The 20731-nt window shown below is 47.8% G+C and overlaps 3 protein-coding genes across 4 annotated transcripts; 2 read left to right on the plus strand and 1 right to left on the minus strand.

Moving 5' to 3' along the window:
• The first annotated feature begins 7 nt into the window (after window positions 1-7).
• LOC131260991 (glycerol-3-phosphate acyltransferase 1, mitochondrial) lies at window positions 8-13836 on the plus strand. 2 transcript variants are annotated; one of them, XM_058262862.1, is made up of 8 exons: window positions 8-320; window positions 8220-8409; window positions 8973-9083; window positions 10341-10691; window positions 10756-11226; window positions 11294-11589; window positions 11741-12795; window positions 12876-13836. In XM_058262862.1, the coding sequence occupies exons 2-8, from the start codon at window positions 8230-8232 to the stop codon at window positions 13049-13051; spliced, it is 2640 nt and encodes an 879-aa protein (XP_058118845.1). In that variant the 5' UTR covers window positions 8-320; window positions 8220-8229; the 3' UTR covers window positions 13052-13836. The 2 variants fall into 2 exon arrangements, with proteins under 2 accessions (XP_058118845.1, XP_058118844.1); XM_058262861.1 differs by lacking the exon at window positions 8-320 and adding an exon at window positions 3872-3936.
• Window positions 13837-14124: 288 nt separating this feature from the next.
• On the minus strand, window positions 14125-16238 carry LOC131260486 (uncharacterized). The gene is made up of 2 exons (XM_058262224.1): window positions 15955-16238; window positions 14125-15895 (listed from the first exon to the last, which is right to left on the minus strand). The coding sequence occupies exons 1-2, from the start codon at window positions 16236-16238 to the stop codon at window positions 14125-14127; spliced, it is 2055 nt and encodes a 684-aa protein (XP_058118207.1).
• Window positions 16239-17758: 1520 nt separating this feature from the next.
• On the plus strand, window positions 17759-20731 carry LOC131260488 (CLIP domain-containing serine protease B9-like). Its single transcript, XM_058262226.1, has 5 exons — window positions 17759-17998; window positions 18072-18717; window positions 18880-19082; window positions 19770-20110; window positions 20173-20731. Exons 1-5 carry the CDS (start codon window positions 17759-17761, stop codon window positions 20729-20731), a joined length of 1989 nt encoding a protein of 662 aa, XP_058118209.1.

Raw genomic sequence — 20731 nt, forward strand, 5'->3', positions numbered from 1 at the left:
TAAACTCGTGGTCGCGTGGCAGTACAGTTGGCGTGTGCTCCAAATTTCTCCAGTATTTTATGAAACAGCTGCGTACCAGAGACCAATTGTTGTCGCAGGAACTGGTGAACTAAGTGAACATTATTTTTCCCGAAAGGTCTATGTAGAAATTGGTGAACAAAAATTGGAAACATCGCTTTGGAAAGTGTATCAAATGTCCACTTCGCTTAGCATATTTTCCACGACTTGCTAAGGCGAAGCGGAACCAAACGGAAGCTCACGAGAGCGGTTTGTTGCAAAAGCGGAGTTCAGATTTCACTTTGTCCTGTCATCAATTGAAGGTAAGCAATAAAAAGTAAGATATTTCTCTTATTTTCGATGCTAAAATCGTCTGTAATGCACGCTAGCTGTAGCTCCATCATATCAGCGTCGTTGCACCGGTGTTTTCATGCCGTCTCTTTCCATGCAAAACAGAACGACAAATGTAAACAACCGGGGGCAGCGTTTTGCATGAAGCGACTCCCACGGCCATTCGGCGGCTGATGTAATATTTTACATGTTTTAAGTGAACTATTTTCAATACCTAGTGTACGACTGAAAGGTTTCCGAGTATGACCAGAATTTCGTTGGTTCAAGCTAAGCTTGCTAGGTTCTATTTACTTTTTTCGAGCCTATGTTTTTCATTGTAGGATGTTATACCTTCGGTGATGCTGGGATGATGAGCAGATAAGCGACTGTGTGATGAAGTAAAAGACCGGGAGACAAAACGTCACCATCGGGAAAGCAGTCCGAATAAAATATGTTTACATTGTACGGAGGAAAAGAGGATGAACAAGAGAAACATTCGGTAAACCGCGATCGACGATCTTCGGCTAGCGGTGAGGGATGTGTTTGCGCATCACGCCACCATGAAAGTCATTCCGATGGCGTATCAGGGACGCCGTCCTGCCAGCGTCCCCGTGACCGTTCACAGTGTGTTCGTGTGTACGTACGGGTGACCGCGTTTAGACGAACGAGCCTTCAGGAACGGTGGAAACGGCATCTTATTTGCGTCACAGCAGTAACGCTATCTGTACGCTCCGGAGGTCAATGTGTGATTTCGTTGTTAGCTTCGCAATCCATTTTTCTTCCATTTCAGTGGATTGTGTCGATTCTATCAGTGGTGCGATTCTTGACGCCCACACGACCAAGATTAATTAAATCCTTGTTTATCTACTGTTATCTAATCGATCGGTAATTGGCAAAGGTTTTGCGCGCCGTGTTTCGCGGATTCCATTCTCGGGGGAAACGGCAAATTGAACTTACCCCATGGAGAGAGACCATCGGTACAAACATGTGAACTTTGAGCATTTTTGGGTCGATGATAAGAGCTCCTGCCATCCTCTAGCGGACGAGATTTAGGGATTTGTTTTGAATCTCCTGATTTCGGAGGTCCCCGTCGTTTTGCAGACGATGAGGGTTTGTTGCCTAGCGCGATGGTTAAATCGATTTGCCGGCGACCGTTGCCCCGTCCGCAGCGAGTTCTTTGAACAATGCGTTGTTTCGTATCTCTGCCAAATGGGTTCTCTTATCACAATCCACCAAAATACTTGGAAAACAAAAGGAGGAAGCGTTTTATTTACTTTAGGTTAGCAACGATATGTTCCGAATCTTATGGAAAAGCAGTATTTTTTGTTTCAATCTTTTTGAATTCTTTTACAAAAAAAAAAAAAAAAAAACTGTCCACAAACCTATTGAGAAGTTTAACATACACTTTCTATTATTTGGTAGGATCATTTGATAACTCCAACCATAAGGTATAATTTATTCTGTTCGATGATTGTATTGAATGTTTTTGAAAGTTAAAAAAGACAAGGAAAGTAAAGGGACGATTTTTCTTCGCGATAAGCGCAATACGATCTCATTTCTTCACTTGACTAACGTGTGACAAAGCTTGCATGCTTGACTATTTGTGTTTTTGTTTCTACTTTATGCGCCTTTCTGGTATCTTGTTATTTGTTTACTTTTACTATTCACTTACCCCAGCACTAACCTACGGCAGGCGTGGTTGAGGGAGGTCAGCGTCATGGTCATGATATTTTGCTTTCTCATAGCATCGTCATAGGCAAAACCACGTGCTGCACAAGAATGCTAATGATAAAAAGAAAAGCATTGCTGTTGAAAAGGGGTTTCCGCCTTGCTCACGCCATCATAGACGCTTACCAGTGCGTAGTCCCACCAGACAATTGCTACCACAAACAGTCTACCCGTAATAGTTTCTTAGGTGCAAATGATTGCATTTCTTATTGCGAGAGATTTATCGTTGACCTGAGAAAAGGGATCCCATTGTGAACGGGATTGAAGCTCTCTTTCTTTTGCGGTGTAATGTCTTATGAGGGTGCTTTGGCCCTACAGTTTCCCCTTGTTGAAGCTCGGTTATCGGATTCTGCGACAACGAAGATGCGACGACGGTCAGTAGTGTATGAATGAAGACAACGAACCAAGCGTTTTGGTCGTTCATCGATGCTGGGTGGTATCGGTACTTTGGAGCGTTTGTGTGCGCCTCCTCTCCAACCCCTCTTCAGAGGAAGATCCTCCGCAGGGTTATCAGGCAGCTTTACGGCTCTAGAACACACTGATACTGGCACCGATGTTGTGGCCACCCCGCCGCCACCACCGCCACCGCTCGTGTGCGCGAGTAGTGGTGTCGGCGGGCAGCGCGACGCGAGAATCAATTGCGCCGCGCTCGCGAAAACTTTGCCATCTGTGCCCACCATCCGGTCCCCTCTTACCCGGAACCCATCCCGCACCTCAATGGGAGTGTGCGTGGGGGCTGTAATTCCATCTCCGCCGGCCGACCGCGGGGTGGAAACCACGGAACGCGGCGTTACAGGAAAAACAAAGAGAGAAAGAGCGATGTATGGCGAGCGGCAACGGTGGTAGCAGATTGTGGCGGCGAACAAAATCATCGTGTAGAGCGCTCGGTGCCGGCAGTCTGTCGATAGCTTTTCTATCACTGCGTCGGATATGGTTTGGACGGTGCCGGGTTGACGTGTGTAGATCGAGAAAAGTCGCGATAGAGCGGACGAGCGGAGGAAAGCAGTGGAGAAAGACGATCGAGAATTGTGTGGAGTTCCCAGCCAAGTGTGCCCCCGTTGATTAGTGATCACGCGCAACCGTGTGAAGTGTTCCCGCGGGGACTAGCGAGCCCTTGAGGGTGGAAGGTCGTTCGGTTAAGTTGATCAATCGATTCACGAGCTGATCGTTCACCGGGACACATCTTCCTCGTTACGGGATTAAACCCTTCGGAGGCTCGGTACAAGTAGCGTTTTCGTGACACGGCCGCACGGGTTTTGTCCATCGGAGTGTGTGGGGTTGCATTCACCCCTCTTCCGGCGGGTTGTGCATCGATCGAGTGTTTGTTGCGGTCTGATCACGCGGTGCGGAGTGGTCAGCCCGGTTAGTCCTCCGCCTCGGAGTGACGTGAGATCTCTTATTTCCGTCCCATTGGACCCGTGCCAAGGCGACGGGGTGGTTCATTGTCGTGTTCGGTGGTGATCGGCGTTGCACCGCCATGTCGTAGTGCAGCAGTTGAAAAGCGAAAGGAATCCCTGTCGGATGTTTGTGTTTTTCTTTTCTGGGCAAATGAAATCGAATTAAGGATCAAATTGTCCTGCCGCCAAACTATATGGCTTTCGCCAGTTGCAAGTTCGCTAGTCTCTGAGTGTGTGTGTGTATGAAAATCTCTCCACCCGAAGGGAGTGAACCCCACAGTTGAAGCATAAGCTGTTCTTCACAACACTGTTTCTAAACAACGAATGTAAACAGTGCGCGGTGAAGGGGGTTATAAGCTGTGTAGGCAAGATTTGGAAGTGGTACGACTGAGAGGCCAACGTCACAAGCTCTCATCAAAATGCTGGGAATAATAGAGGTCCTGTTATTTCTCTGCATAGTAGCTTACTTCTTCAATAAGGAACGGTAAGGATTAGCTAAATTTTTAGTGTTTACACTGTGAAAGTCTCTGTTGCACTTTTGTTGAAAGCAACCGACTCAAAGAAACTTCAATCGCTACGTTTGGCTCAGTGATCCTCGACGAGCGCCATCGCTAACGTTCGTCGTTATCATCGATGTCTAGACTTCAAGACTTGACCTTTCAGTGGGGCTCCACTTCCGAAGTCCCTTGTCCCTCTTCTTGTACTTGTGTGTATGTGTGTTTGTGGCGGGGACTCTTTCCGATGTTGGTATCAGCAGACAGAGGCGACCTGACGATCGTGCAGATCAATCGCACGAAACGATCATCGGCAATCGGTGCACGGTCTGCCAATCTTGGCAATTGATCGATCACGGCCTTGCGGACTCACTGATTGGGAACGGACTCGGAACTACAACCGAACGCCGATGGTCAAATACTGGAGAAGGACCGCGGAAGTACGCCAGGGCTAAAGAGCTCCAAACGTCGGGCGCAACTGCTCCCGAAGGTGACACCTGTCCCCCCAACATTCCCGCGGATTCTTTGACATTGTTATTGCTTTGCTTTGCTGCTTCCTACGTGCCGCAAGCTCATCCGGCTTCTGGCGTGGATCAATGGTGGTTCCTATTAGAAGGCCCCAGACCTGCGTTTGGTCGGCAGGAGCTCGACCTTAAATAGGCCTGATGTTTGTTGCGTGTCACGAACGCGTCGTAATTGATCGCCACGCGGAGGGGCGAAAAGAGAGATCGGACGAGCAGGCATGGCAGAGTATTCATGTATGATAAAGGGACCTAAAGCGAACTTAAGTGAATTTGAATAACTTACTTAAGGCCCCGCGTACGAGCTGGTAACGAATGTGATTGCGTGCTCTCGGACGCATTGCAAAAATATGAAGTACGCGGGGAAACCCAAATTCCAACGGGGTTACACACAAGACAACTTCGTCTCAATGACCGTGTGATGAAATTTATTCTTTTTCGCCCTTCTTGAGGATATTTTGATCTAACAATAGTTCTAGTTTGCGTGTTAAAATGATGAGATTCTTGGAGTTCCTGTGGAGTGTTGGGACTTTAGACTTCAGGAGTGCGGATGACGATGAGAGGATTACTGTCAAGAGTACTCACTGGTGGACAACCCTATGGCCGTAGTGGCGGCAGTAACTAATCTTCACTTCGGCTTCCTATCTCTAAATTAGCCTTCTTTGAAGTAAATTTCCCGCAAAGTATCAATCAATTGCCCCACATATGTTTTTTTTCTCCACTTTCATTGCACTTGGGATTGTTTGCACAAAAACTGCAGCTGAGTTGAGTTGAATGTCGCAACCTGGCGACTGTCTTTGTTTTCTGCCATCGATACCTGTTCCGTCTTAAGTACACGGAGTTTTTGTTACAGACAAGTAAAGAATTGTAAATACTGCAAGACAAGATTCTACGCCGTTGCTGCATGATGGTTCTCATAGCTAGATGTAATAATATTTTTTAATTACTTACCATAGAATTATACTCAGCTCTCTTGAAGGATTCGTTTCAAGAGTTTTATTTGAATGAAACGTGTCCATAGCTCTTCACTTGTCTTGGAAAAATAATTCTGGCTTTTGGTTACTCTCACAAGAATCTTCTTGCATTTAAACTCTTACTATATTTTCATTTAAATCTTTTGCGTTTGATCTACTTCTATTGCAATGCAGAAATAGGTTAACCGTATTATCGTTTGCCTAACAAAAGTGCGTCGGGGATGGCGGGCACGATGCAGATCGCTTCCTTGCCCAATTCCGTCATCGAATCGCAACCATTTCCCTCCATTACATCACAGTTCATTTGCATTGTCGGTGCGCGAGACATTCGTCGCGCAATGCCGCTCGTCCTACAATTCCGGTCAATTTGATCGTTTAGAAAGTGCCTTCGGTTTGTTGGGCCAGAAAGGGAATAAATTATCTGGCAGAATGTAAGAACACCGGGTGATGTACCAGCAACCTAGCAGCACCAGAAAGAAGATCGGGTGCAAAAGAAGGGACGCGGGCCCGCGCACGCAACGCGTTTTCAACGGCAACACGTGTTTCCCATTCGAACATCAGTCATCGGCACGGCACTGCGCGGTTTCGAGTTGGTGTGCGAGAGGTCGTGTGAGGGTTGTGTGCCGGATAGGGAGGAAGAAACACGGAACAACACCCCCCATTCCGACCTCGATCGTTCGATGATCGCGCTGTGTCTTCTTGGTCGCGCGCGCGTACACTGCGCTGTGAGAAAAGCCGCGTTGCGTATTTGACGTAAACCCGCACGCATGGCTTAAGCGTATTTTGGTTGCATGCGCAATTGCACTGCCTCACCATTGGAAGTGTCAAGGCCGTGCCGGCGGGTACTACAAGAAATTGACGGTGACTTCTTGTTTCCCTGAAGAGTTCCGTGGGATCTATCGAACGATGTAATGATTAATTGCCATCTGCTCTCTACGGTCGATTGGAGCCAGATTAGCACGTGTCATGTTGAAGCAGTAGTTTAGGTTCCATTTATTAATTGCATAGAATGATTTAGTCTTTTCTTTCCTCGTGATATACTGCTTTGAACGGTCTCATAAAAATAGCTTGTAAATGTATCTTTTTCAGATTAGGTGTCTTAGAAAATGCTCCAAAATGCTTGTTTCATATTTATATATTTGTTTAAATTTTCTGCTTAGTTTGAATTGACTCAATATTTAATTAGTAAAATTATTAAATGCTTCAAAACGGCACTGAAATTTCGTTAACCGCAACCGAAACAAGTTCGTTCCTATAAAGTAAATTTCATTCCTTCATAGGTACAAAATTGTGTTTTTACATGGCAATTTGTAAAAGCAACGAAAATAAGTAAAAAGTATTGTTTTTCATGATCATGTGTTGGTTATTATATATTTTTTCTTAGTAGTTTAAATGTTGTACCTTTAATTCAGTTCAATTGATAATTTATTTCAGTGTATCTTTTATTTCGTACAATCAATTCCTGTTTGATACTTTTATGGTTCTCATAAACAAAACTTTCCGGTGTACTTTATCTACCGGTCAATATTCTCTCTCCCATTACCGACCTGCTCCATCCAGCAGGTCTGTAGATTGTGTTATCGGTTTGTTTTTATTAATGGTTTCTTTTTTGTGTGTGATTAATCGGATTGATTGGTACAACCCCTAGGGCTCTGTTCAGCTGGGTGCAGGTACAATCTGCCTTTACCTGCCTGTCGCACCCTTTACAGCAGTCTAAAGGTGAAGATTACCGGGCCCGATAACCTAATGGGAAACCAATAGATGCGCGTTTGATAACATGGCCCTTTCCTGTTGTCCCTCCCTACGGTTTGGACGTTGTGCTATACCGATCGATCTTCGCAAATGCAGTAATTCGCTGCAATTCGATGGCTCAGTTCACCTGCATTGCTGTTTATGCAGTCCTTTTTGTGAACGGAAATCGTAAACAGATTCGTTTGTTTGCTTTACTTGTTGCTACCACCCCGTTTGGAGGAGAAGGAGGAGAAGTTATCGTTTAAGTATTGATCCGCTGATTAGGGCCTGGGTATCCTGACGGTGTTTTTTTGGTATTCACTCCCCAAACGAACACAAAAAGGCGATCATTTTCCCTTATCGCAAAAGCTGTCAACTTCACTATCTAGCTTCCCTTTCCTCTCGCAGTCGTCCTAGGCTTTCGACCTTGACACTTGTCGGGACCGTTATCTTCCTGGCGGGACCGGTAATCGAACAGGTTCAACATGGCTTTACCCCGATAATTAGTGTTGTGTGCGCGCGTGGCCTCCTTTCCCGTGCCATCCCTTCACGTCACAGCTACCGTATGTGCTAAAAGGCTCACCGGGACAATGTCCGGCTCGATCCGGGGGTGAGTAAATACTGCGGGTCATTAGCCTCGGGGTAGAGTGCGAGAGCAGGAAAATATTTACACACCCGTTGTGCAGGTTCAGCGCGGGTGGACTTTGAAGCCCGATGACGATGTCTTATGCGGTTGCTTTATCTGTCAGTTCCTAGATATCGCCTCGAAAGCGCCAGTTTCGATGAATGGATTGGTAAGGGATTGGCGTACGTTTTATTTAAATCCTTTTTCGGGGTAAAGTTCATGATGGAACGAAGTTAGGAGATAAGCTTGTATTTTTGTTTTGGATTATTACTCTACTTACGCCGTAACATTATGAAACTTCCTGTAAGAGTTGGCTACAAATTGGATTTATTTCAGATTGTGTCAAGGATTGTAATATTTACCAGTAATTTTTCGCAACGATTTTTATTGATTGTAATGTAATTTTTCTTTTTAATACGCAGGGCTATCGATATGGTGGATATCATATCGAATCGTGTGCAGGAGGCGTACGGGTCCTTCCGGTTGCCGAACGTGTTCGGTCCGGGCACGGACACCGACCAGAATGGTGGCTTTTCCACCTACTCGATACTGCGTCGCTTCGGTGAGGCGGGCAGACAGCAGCGTCAGCTGAACAAGCAAAATGAACGTCAGGTATGTAACTTTATTTTTAATGTTTAAAATAAAGCATATTTTAACAAAGTCACTGTACAGCCAGGGCTAGCACGCTTCTACTCACCCTCCCCCCTAGCGAGTGACTAACGTGTGGCGAGGAAGCTTATTCCTCGCAGGTGAAGTGCGTTAATCTTCCCGCCGGGATGTGAATAACTATTCGCTCATTTCACATTAATCACCCCTTTTCATCCGACAACGGAATTACCGATGTTGGAAGCATTACTTTCTTTTCCTTCATCCTTTTTTCTTTTCTAATCTGTTGCTTTATTATTTCTTTTCTACGGATATTATGATTTCAAAATTGCCGCTACCTTCCGACCGCGCACTACTGTATCTATCGACGAATGCCCTTTGGATGTCCCATAAACCATAATGGCAATATATATATATGTAAAAATATGTTTTCTCTACGCACACGATACATACATACATACATGCACACACAAACACAATATTGACGCGCGCACGTGGATCTGCCATGCGACGACCGTATCCTCAACAACACACGTGTCCCGGTCCTGGATGCCAAAAAAACCCGACAGATGCGACAGCAGAGCCTCTTTCACATAAAGGAACAACCGATACAACAGATGCAACCGGACCTCAAACCGATCCCTGGCATGGCATGTCCTCACTGCTCGCCGACCGAATGCGTAAGTTTCGAAGCTTCACCTTTAGCTCCGGGGGTTCATTGAAGACATCACACAAAACCTTATTTCCGTCCAACAGTTCGACCATGCACTAGAACACTTTTTAGTTTGGAGTTTGGTTTAATTCGCTTACTGCACCGAATGGCCAGTTTGTATATCTGTTTACTAACTTTATCATGTGTTTATCGATCTAATTTTTTACACATATGTTTAATTATATTTTGCATGCCTAACCTATATTGTGATCTGCGTATATATTTTCACTTTCTATTTTATGATTTTGTACTTTATCGACAACTTTTTCATTTGGTTAGTCGTCATTTGCCTGTTAATGATGTTATACTTTTACCTCCTGCAAAATCAATTTAACAACTACTGCGACCTGAATGAACGGTCGCATGTATACTCTTTAAACCTCACATTTACTACTGACACACTCGCCTGCACTTGTCGTTATCTTCTTCCCACGTGTGACAGATTGGCGATTGCGTACCTCTAGGGCCGCTTTTTATTTGCATGTTTATCTACCCTAGACGACGGTGAGCATCGTCTTCGGTGTGCAAGTTGATTTTTCAAATTAATATTGCACTCATCTTCGTCGTAACGCTCATCGTACGGCGTACGGAAGGCGCGTACCAGACTCTCTCACTCTCAGCCCGGGTTGGAATGGGCGGTTTACACCTTTCGTCAAACGAACCGTCTTGCCCGAGGTTCTCGAGCGTCTTGTTTGGTGTCAGTTCTCGCGTAGCTCACGGTAGCCACGGGTGGAAGTTCTATTTTTACCGGCACTACTCAAAACAGGGGACAGATTTCAGTGTCAAACCGTTTGGAAGTTGCATTATTTTGTATGAGTTTTTTTTTTGTTGACAAATATTTCGTAATATAAAATGTTGGATAGTTATATCAATAGTTGGATAGTGGAGTGAAGAAATCAATCTCCGGTCGTTCAAGATCCCTTTCGAAAATAAACAGAGAGCAAGCATGAATCATGTGGGCAATAGGAGATGGTACGGTGCTCCTACGTCGGCGTCCTCATCGTCGACGTCTTCGTTATCTAACTTCGCTGGATCTGCTGCGACTACGCTGGCAAACGGATATCATCGCATCTACGATCTAAATCTCGTTTGGGTGGGCAAAGAGATAGTTCCGTTCTCGTAACGGGCATATGTCGTGCGTCTATTTGCGTTCGCACCATATCTAATCTTTGTGATTTCGTTCCAAATTCTCGGTACTTCTACTCCCCCTTTTACGTCACAAAAGCGTCCCCAGCTCGAGGTACAGGATCGGCGACGCCATGCGATCGACATTCTGCGCGTTACAACCCACGTCGGGCCGCAGTACACCCGCGTCGGACCGGGCGGTGGTGCGTTCGATTGGAGCGTTTGGTGTCCGCATCTGGCGCAGGCATGCCGTGTGCGACGCTTCTCGTACCCTCAGGTGGCCGGAGCCGTTATGCCGGACGAGCGCGTCCAGGAGGCGCTCGATGTGGCCGTCAAGGAATCGATCAACGAAAAGCGGGCGGAGCTCGGTGTGGCGGAAAATGACGAAAGCTTCGACGAGGACAGCTACTACACGGACATGCTACGCAAGCATGAAAAAAGGGCCGGCAAGGTGAGCGAAATCACAAAGCGTTAACCCAAGCGGCACGATTCACGTTTCCTTCCCATCGGTACAGATTCTGATCGGTATGCGATCGAAGATCTCGAACCTGGTGCTGCGCATTACCTCGTGGGTACTGTACAAGTTGCTGCCCTGCTTTATGTCCGGCGTGGCGGCCCACCCGGCACAGGTGGAAATGATCAAGCGGGCCATCGAGAAACACCCGGACGTGCCGCTCATCTTTCTACCGCTGCATCGAAGCCATCTCGATTACATTATGGTCAGCTTCATCCTGCTGAACAACGACATCAAATGTCCGCTGGTGGCGGGCGGTGACAATTTGCGTATCCCCGTGTTCGGTCACATCCTGCGCTACGACGGTGCGTTCTTCATCAAGCGCAAGATCGATCCGTTAACGGGTAAGAAGGATCACGTTTACCGTGCGATCTTGCACACGTACCTACAGAAGTGTCTGACGGCTGGCCACAACGTGGAGTTTTTCATCGAGGGTGGCCGCACACGAACGGGAAAACCGTGTATGCCAAAGGTATCTTCACCCCGTTCTCGATCTCGTCGAACCATCTCTTTCAACACTCTACTCTTGTCTTTTGCAGAGCGGAATCCTCTCAGTGATTGTCGACGCATTCAATGACAAAAGCATCTCCGACGCACTGCTCGTTCCGGTATCGATCAACTACGAAAAGCTGGTCGATGGAAACTTTGTACGCGAGCAACTGGGACAGAAGAAAATTCCGGAAAGCTTTGCCTCGGCCGCGTCAGCTATCATGAAGGTGTTGAAGGCTCGGTATGGTCTGATGAGGATCGACTTTAACGAACCGTTTTCGCTAAGCGAACTGGTTAAATCGCTACGCAAGTCGGATATGGCACACAACTACACACCGGAAATGCGGTAGGTAGCAAATGTTTAATGAGAGAGAGGCATGAGAAACGATTCTTTTCTTAAAGAATCATTTTTATATTCATTCATGTATCATATGTTCTCTATCATTTATTCTTTGGGAATTTTATTTTTGAGTTTCGTTTTATGTCTTTCTTTTTAGACGACTGCAACATAAACCTTCGTCATCCTCCCTCTTCGGTACGGACGTGGTACAGGAAGAGCAGGACCAGCGGAACCTTATCGATGACATTGCACGCCACGTGGTGTACGATAGCGCCCGTGCCACTTCCGTCATGACGACAAACGCGCTCGCATTCCTTCTGCTAAATCGCTTCCGCGACGGAGCTCCACTGTCCATTCTGGTCGAGGCACTGGACGAACTGCGTAATGTGTTGAATGGAGTTCGTGATCTTGGCTTCACCGGATCCTCGGAGGACGTTATACGGTACGCGACGGATCTTCTCGGTCCCGGGCTCGTAGCGAAGGAGGTACGCAATGGACAAACCTTCATCAAACCAGTCCTGCTTATCCCGAACGTAATCGAGCTGTCCTACTATTCGAACTGCCTCATCCCACACTTTGCGATCGAGTCGATCGTCGTTACGGCCGCTTGTCTGCTGAAGCGCGAAATGGAACGTAAAGCCAGCACCGATCGGCACGACTACGCAGACGAGGTGACCGTCAGCCGGCGGTCGTTGCTGCAGATGTGCATGGAGTTTGCGGATCTGCTGGTGTACGAGTTTATCCTCTGCAAACCGTGCCAGAAGCTCGAGACCGTGCTCGAAAGCGCACTGCATGATCTGTGTCTGCGCGAGATACTATCCCAGCCGGTGGTGGAACTGACGGAAGATCAATCGATGGGCCAACGGCTCGCCAAAAGCCTACAGCGCGACGGGCTAGACCCGGACGACGACATGGAGGACGATTTCTTTGACGAAGGCGTAGGAGGATTTAGAGGCGGAGTGAATGGCGGAGGTCTGTTTGAGAATGGTATCGACAGTGGCGATAATAGCACACGGATACACTTCCCGGCGGAGAAGCACTGCGATCGGCTCATGCTACAATCGGTACTGGCCCCTTTCACCCACACGTACACCGCAGTCGCTTCCTCGCTCCATCAACTGCTCGACGGTAACTCCATGGTGGAGTCGGAGTTCATTCGGCTGTGTATCAAAGAAATTACTACGCGCGTTGAGATGGGAGACTGCAAATATGGTGTGTAGCAATTTTTGTGTTTTATTAAATATGCTTTTTCTAACAAACACTCTTTCCTTTCCACCGAACTACTTCCGCAGGCGAAAGCATATCGACTGACACGGTACGTAACTGCCTGAAGGTGTTCCAGAAACGATCGTACATCGAGATTACCAACAATAATGGCGTCAGATTGGTGTCCCTAATGCCCGCGGTTGACAACGTGTCGGAGGTGAACAGCATACTGGAACAGGTGCAGCTTTTCGTCCCGGTCTAGGGCCGGCGAGAACTCGGGGGAAAGTGTGTACCCTTTCCCGCCCTGGTTATTCACAGCTACGAAGCCAAAATTCAAAGTAACCGGTACGGGGTAAGCGAACCTAATGGGAGGCGGGGTAGACACAAGACTAATAATTCAAGCGCAGGAAAAAGAAAATTTGCACAATAGCAAAGAAAAAGGGATGGTTTGTGATTTGTTTTGTTTTTTTGTTGTTAAAATTAAACTTCAGAAGACTGCAGGGGCGCTCCTCCGAAGAGCAAAAGTATGCTGAAAGCATTCGGCTAGATGTAGGAGCGTGCTCTTGAAGACAGACTAAGAAACGGAAAGACAAATAGAAAAAGATAAAACTGCCAATCTCGGAAGCGGCCAGGCAACGGAGCAGCTTTCGGTATGGCGGACCAAGCCGTTCATGGCATCATTTTCCGAGGCTCAGTGAGTCACCGGGATGTTTAGCCTGCAAAGTTAATAATCCCTTTTTTCCCAGTGAAAAACAAAGCTAGGTTACCGTCGGCAGGACTTTGTATTATTTAGAACGGTGGAATGGAGAGATAAGAGTTGATGATAAACAGACTAGAATTGAAGATGTTCCAAAACCGTGGATGAGCAATCCACTTCTCCCGGTACCGTTGATTTTTACAGTTATGAAAAGCGTAAAACGTTGCACACGTAATGTCGAACATGCTCATGTACTTTTGTATAGATCGACCACAAAAAAGAGAAACTAGGAACGATGCGTAATGAATTTAATGAATTAAATAAACTTAACAGCTACAAGCATATCGTAACGGAGTTGATATAGTTTTGTGTGGCCAAAGACCAAACATTCCGTTGTGGTGCACCGATTATGAACCTATAGTGTGTCCATTAGCGCTTGGCTAGAGGTAGAATATTTGATGTGTTTATGTGAGAATTCTTTATTGTACGATTGATTAATATACATCAACATTTTTGCTACAAAACATTCTCCGTACCAATAATGGGTTACCATTTGGATAGAGAATTGAGAAAAACAACCTCCCTTATATGTGTGCCAATGGTGCAAGTAACTTTAATTTTAAAGATTTGATAGTTTCTCATAGGACAAATTCAAATGGTACGTAATCATCGTCGACAGCTGGGGGAATTACTCGACGCCCCCTTGCCTCCGTTATACGCCAAACGACGATCTCCAGCAGGAAAATAACACACGCCAGCGCCATCATTGCGAAGTAGAAGACAAACAGCGGCATTAAATGCTCCATATTGAACACAATGTAATTCGGCTTGGCCGGATGCTCCTTGATGCGACGGATTTTCATCAGCTGTACCACCGTCTCGAGTTGATGCATGAAACGATCGTTGAGACCTGCCTCCACACTAGCCAACACGATCGAGTTGAGCGGTTGCACGAATGGGGATGTTTTTGGGACGGCCATCGATTTGTAAAACTCATAGATCGGCTTCCCGATCGACCAGATGGCGTCCGGTTTTCCCGGAATCCACTTGTAGTTCCCGGCCAACACTAGTGGGACGTACACGTCCGAGATGAGCAGTGCGGTATCACGATCGACGATGATCTTCTCGATCGAGCGACGCAGTGAGGAAGTGTTCTTGGTGTTCAGACGGCCCGTTAGCTCCCGGTACACCGGGTTCTGCTGGTGCGGCCCTTCGTGGCGTACGATGTGCTCGTGGTACTGCGAAACTTTTAGCGTCAGATCGGTATCGATCAGCTGCTCGAGACTGTTGATGTTGTTTACCTGCTCGTTACTCGGCTGCAGGTAGCGGATCGTGACGCCCTGCCAGATCGGGTAGGACACGATGTTGTACACCAGCAAGCCGACGATGATCCACCGCTTGCGGGCCGAACGGGGAAGTTGGACCGATACGTTGTAGATGATTCCGACCGTGTTGAGCACCTTCGTCCCAAACGATTGCTGCCGGGTGGTCACCGGGACGGGCAACCGGTGTGCCACACGCTCGAGTAGATAGATCGTTAGCGGGGCACCGAACGACAGCAGCACATTCGTCAACATGTACGCCACGCTAAAAGGATTGATGAAGACGAGCGTTATGTCGCGGTTGCGGTAAAAGTTTCGGGGCGTTATAAACACCAGCTTCTCCGTCGTGATGTAGTGCAAGTACAGCAGATTGCGCGTGTCGTAGTTGTGTATGATGCGGGAGTTTGCTGCCAGATCGATCAGATTGTTTTCGATCAATCCCAGCGTCCCGACGGGCGTTCCATTCGCGTGAATGTATCCGATCGAAAGCTCCAGCTCGGCATTGTGCAGGATCATGCTGAAGTTCAGCATACTCTGCATGATCGCCAGGATCTCCTGATCGATGTCGGTGAAGGTGACCGTGCCGAGAATGCAATCGTATGCCGAAGTCGAACCGTTACTCGAATGCATCGCTATTTTCAATGGATATCCGTGCAGGTTGCGTACCCTTTCGTGAGTGAACAGGGTCAACTCCGCACTGTACGACATCAACTCGTTGACACCCGTGAGCAAACGGCACTCAAGATCGGATGGTATAGTTTCCGGTGGCCACACACTCAGAGAGGTTTGCTTGTGGAACGGATTGAAGACGCAACTTTCCATCGTATCGTTCTCGTGGTGGTTGAGGACGACGAGCTGAAGAAGTCGATATCGATACCAGGCGATGTGGAACAGTTCGGCCAGCTGCTCCCCGGACGTGTGCTGCATTATCAACATCACCTTGGCGCGGGGGTTATACCGTGCCAGAAATGGGATCAACTCTTCCACCAGCTGCTCGACATGGCCAGCTCCTACGAAACATTCGTTCGTTCGGTAATCGAGTTGTTGCGTGTTCTGCTCATACGTCTCCTCAACAAATCGTTGGAAGCTGGCGATAAGAAACACACTTAGATTCACACTACAGGTCTATGAACATATTGTACTCACCGATTCAGCGTGAAGGCTTGTAGTTTGATGGGAGTACGAAGACAATTCGGTGACACGATGGGAATTTCGGAGTACGAGTCTATCACCGCCACGGTGTGTTGGTCGGTCAAATAGTTCTCAAGGATCGCGGTTTCCATTAATATGGAGTTGGACTGACAGTCGATCGACCGGGGCGCATTAAGTGAGCCATTGGTCGAAGACAAGGTGAACATCAACACCGACAAGGTTACAATGTACTGTGGTGTCATGCTGGCTGACACGAAATCGTAGTCTTTCTTGGCCATAAGGGTGTTATAAAGGTACAACCGTGCAAATAGACTACCGGAATGATAATTTATCATCCAGTTCTGTTGGCTGACAGATGCTTATCATTGGAATCAATACTTGAACAGAAATCGTTATCTGGTTAATGTGTTTTTGGTTCGAAATAATTAATTTCCCTGTTCTTTTGCTCACATTTTTACGCTCTTCCGAAAAAATGTGTAGAAACAAGGTGTTTTTATTATCTTAACAATCCCAGTTTTATATTTTTGCAGTAAACAATTAGCTTTACTCGGTGAATTATTGTTTATTCAAAACTTGCGGGAATATGTTCATTGGAGGTCCTGAAGGACCTTTTGGGAAATTCCATCCCACGAAAGTCTGTGTACCTTTTGTCCGTGTACAAGTTGACAGTCCATTAGCTGCATTCACCCCTTCGTTCGTGCGGTCATAAAACGAAAACCCATTAGCTGAGCCGGTCGGTAGAACGCATGCGGTGGATTGTTTAACTGCAGCTTTTGCCTGTTTAAGGTATCACCATTTTCCGGTTTTCTTCCGAACCGGCTGCGGCTTAAATCCAGTTCCAGAACCCGTTCCCGACGTCGCATCGCAAAAAAAAAATCGGAAGATGCTAAACTGCGGAACCGGTATGATGGACAGAAGAATACTTTGGATTGTCATCTGATGGCAGCTGTTCGTCGGTCGGTTGGAAAATCCGAAAACACAGCATCCCCCTGCCGGTGACGTCACGAATGGCCGTAGCTGGTCTATTCAGGTAGCAAGTGCAGATCCAGGGGTTGGCAAATCCTCTTGAAACCGTACGTGTTTAATTTTATTTCTTGGCAATACTTTCTACGAACGTCTCCATGGTAACTAAAATAACGTGCAGTTGACGTCCGTACTCGATTTGAAACTCGTTTAGTTTGCGTTGAAGGCTTAGTATTAGAAAGAAAATACTTTCTGTGTTCTTGGTTAAAAATGTTGTTGACGTAGAACATGCTTATAACTTATGCAAAATTGAGATGACCGTAAACTTCCTTCGGGATTAAGCGACCAATTCTTTTGTATCATAAATATTCTTTTAAATTCTCATTGAAATTGACGAAGTGAAAAACAAACAAAGTACCCGCCTAGTTTAAAGTCCTGGGTCGGCATTTGTAGTGTTAAATTCAAATTTTATTTAAGCAACCTGTCGAGCTTGCCGACCCCTGCCGAAAGGTTAAAAGTGATCGTTCGAACCAGGAGAAGGTTTCGTTCATCTTGAAATTCGATTCTTTTCCCCACTCGAACGAACGTCCCCCGCTCGCCCACACTCGGCCGGTACGAGATTGTAAATTGACTTCTGCGTCCACGATCCTGCACGAGCCGAGCGCGATGATAATCCGCGTCGCGTCGCTCTTGAAGGTTATGGACACCGGGGTGTACTAAAGGCGGTTGCCCATGGCTTCGTGTTTTGCGTCGCGATCAGTAATCGCTCTGCCTTTGAGCCGCTCACCAGCAGTGGTAATAATTTGGAAGTATTTAAATCATTAAAGGAGGTTGGATGGTGAGGATCGTGAGGTTGTTGGTAGCGTTGGCGGGGTTGGGATGTACGATCGGATGCGGCGTGCACGCGGAAGTGACGACCTGCCAGACGCGTGCCGCCAATCCGCAGCAAGGCCGGTGCGTGCCGGTGTCCAAGTGTCCCGCGATCAAGCAGCATCTGCTGCGGCTTCAGTTCCGCTCGGCGGATCAGTTTGAGGCGTTCCTGATCGAGCGATCGTGCAGCTACGGTCGGGATGGGGTAAGGCTCGTAAATAAGATGGTTTGATAAGGTGGCTTGCTGATGATGATGGTGATGCCGTGTGTCTTGCCAGACGCTGCATGTGTGCTGCACGGGGAAGCTGGTGGAGCGTCAGAAGGCGTTGAAGGCGAACGACAAGCACGACTGCGAGGAACCGTGCGTCCCGATCGAGGACTGTCCGGCGGTGTACGGGCGCAGTATGGTGCTGCAGAAGCGGTACGATCGATCGCTGCACCGGCAGCTGCGAGACGGATTCTGCCACGAGCAGCCCAACGGTCAGCTGTTTGTGTGCTGCGATCCGGAGCGGTACGCCAACAGTTCCGCCAGCGCTGGCACGCGCCAACTGGCGAAGAAAGTCAGCTGGCAGTCCTGTACGACGCCGTTCGGGGATGAGGGAAAGTGCGTACCGCCGGCCCGCTGCGCCATGGTGGACGATCCGGACACGATCGGCTCGGAGCTGGAGGCGTTCACGATCGGATGCGATCCGGTGGCGAATCAGTCGCAGCTGTGCTGCACCGAGTCGCTTCTTCTGTTCGACCAGGACGCCGGGGTCGAGTGTGAGACGGATGCTGGAGCTCCGGGCGTGTGCAGCGAGTCCGAGCGCTGCCTGGACTTCATCGAGGCGACCGAACAGGACAGCTACGTTCGCCGGAACTGGTGCTACACGAACCTCCAGCAGGTGGACTATCTCTGCTGTGCGTCGGATCGCATCAAGGAAGGTATGAATGAATGGAACTGCCAGTGACGACAGAGCGATAGTGACGGAACGAGAGAAAAACAAACAGCTGAAGGGTCGTGCTTCAGGGCACCAGATCACGTTCTTATCAGCAAGCGTTAGCATAACCGGTCGCATTCAACCTTTTCGTTTGACCCATTTCTAGCACCGCCGCTGGAGTTTGGCATTCGGGCCGGGGAGGATCCGGTAGCCTGCTCGACTCCAATCAACCGACCCGGGTTCTGCGTTCCCCTGGCGCAGTGTGGACCGGTTGCGCGGTTGCTACGTCTCATATCGGAACGAGGGACTACAGCAACCCCGGACGAGGGTCGTTTCCTGCGTGGCTCACTGTGTGCCACCCCGGCTGGGGTAAGATGGGTGTGATTTGGGCAACAGTTTCCAGTTTGTCAGTGTCTCCGTGATGTGAGTGAGGAAGGTTAAAAACATAAGTGAGACTCGGTGAGACTTACCAGTTGCAAGAAACTAGTTGAGTTTGTGAAACGGAACGGTTCTACTTCGGTTACCTCGCGGAAGGAACTATTATTGAGTATATCAACAATCTGGTGGGGTCAAGTTGGAACATGTTTAAGGCCACCCAAGCAACGAGTCATCCGGTGAACTTTAATGTATTCGGTGATTGTTATTCAGTTGGAAAATCTGTCGAAGATGTTTTGTAGGTTTAGTGCAAGAAGAGACGTCGTGGTTTAAACTATTCGTGTATCAAAAATGATTTTTGTATTATGAACTTTCAATTAGTTCTCTGATTTGTTTATTTAAGTGCTTAGTACTTCCTATACTACTCTAAGACTACATAGTCCTATCGATGTAAGGATTGTCTATACGCGATAATTCAGTGTACAGTTTAGTATGTTTAGTATTTGTTGTAAAATAGCTCGTGATATAGTTGTTACTCAAGGAATTGTATGAAGAACTTCGTATTCAAAAAAAAACAACGAATGAATATTTTTTAACGAATTACTTTGGGAAGGAAGCGAAAGGTGTCTGGAAGTTTTATATCCCAAACCTAACCTAAGATACTCACTCCTGATTTCGTAGGCTACCGGATATCATGTCTGCTGTGATGCCACGGCAGTGCAAACGACAACCACGGCGGCTCCAGCTCCGGCTTCCTCCCCAGCTCCAGCCACCGCAACCTCTGGCGGACTACTTTCTCACCCCAATATGCGACTCTTTGATAGAAACAACTGTGGCCTACCCGGGACAGTAAACAAGATCGCCTTCGGTCAACAGGCTCGTCTCTTCCAGTATCCCTGGATGGCGATGATTGTGTACGCGTCCAGCACCGGCACGGAGGGGTCCGAGTGTGCCGGCACGGTTATTAACGTGCGCTACGTTCTGACGGCGGCACATTGCATCGATGGCCAGATGGAGCGACTGTAAGTGTCCTTGTGGCCTTTTTTCCTGTAGAGAATGTGACCATGGTTTACTTTTATTGTAGGCGGTATGTTCGTATTGGAGAGTATGACACTCGGACCGATCCCGACTGCGAGGACGATGCCTGTGCTGCGCCCATACAACGGTACGGTGTTGAGGACGCTGTCATCAATCCGAACTTCACGCGAATCGTACGCTCCGGACACGACATCGGGTTGTTGAGGATGAACCGGACCATTGACTTCTCCTCAGGGGATGTGGCCCCAGTTTGTCTGCCCTTCACAAGTGGTCTGATGGGCTTCGACCCGACGCTCTACTGGATCACCGGTTGGGGTCTGACGGAGCGGCTCGAGGTCAGCCCGGTGCTTCTACAAGCGCGCATCCCTCCGGTGTCGTGCAGTTTAAACAATTACGCCATCTGCGCAGGGTTCGGCAACGCTACATTGCACTGTGAGGGCGACTCCGGAGGACCGATGAAGGCGCAGGTACCCGAGTACAACTTCCGCTTCGTGCAGTTTGGCGTCATTTCGGCCGGGCCTCGCTGTGGCGCACAGGGCGTCCCGGGCATAAGCTCCCGGGTGTCTTACTTCATGCAATGGATATTGGATAATATAAGGGCATAA

Source organism: Anopheles coustani, chromosome 3, assembly GCF_943734705.1.
Source record: "Anopheles coustani chromosome 3, idAnoCousDA_361_x.2, whole genome shotgun sequence".
Lineage (NCBI taxonomy): Eukaryota > Metazoa > Arthropoda > Insecta > Diptera > Culicidae > Anopheles > Anopheles coustani.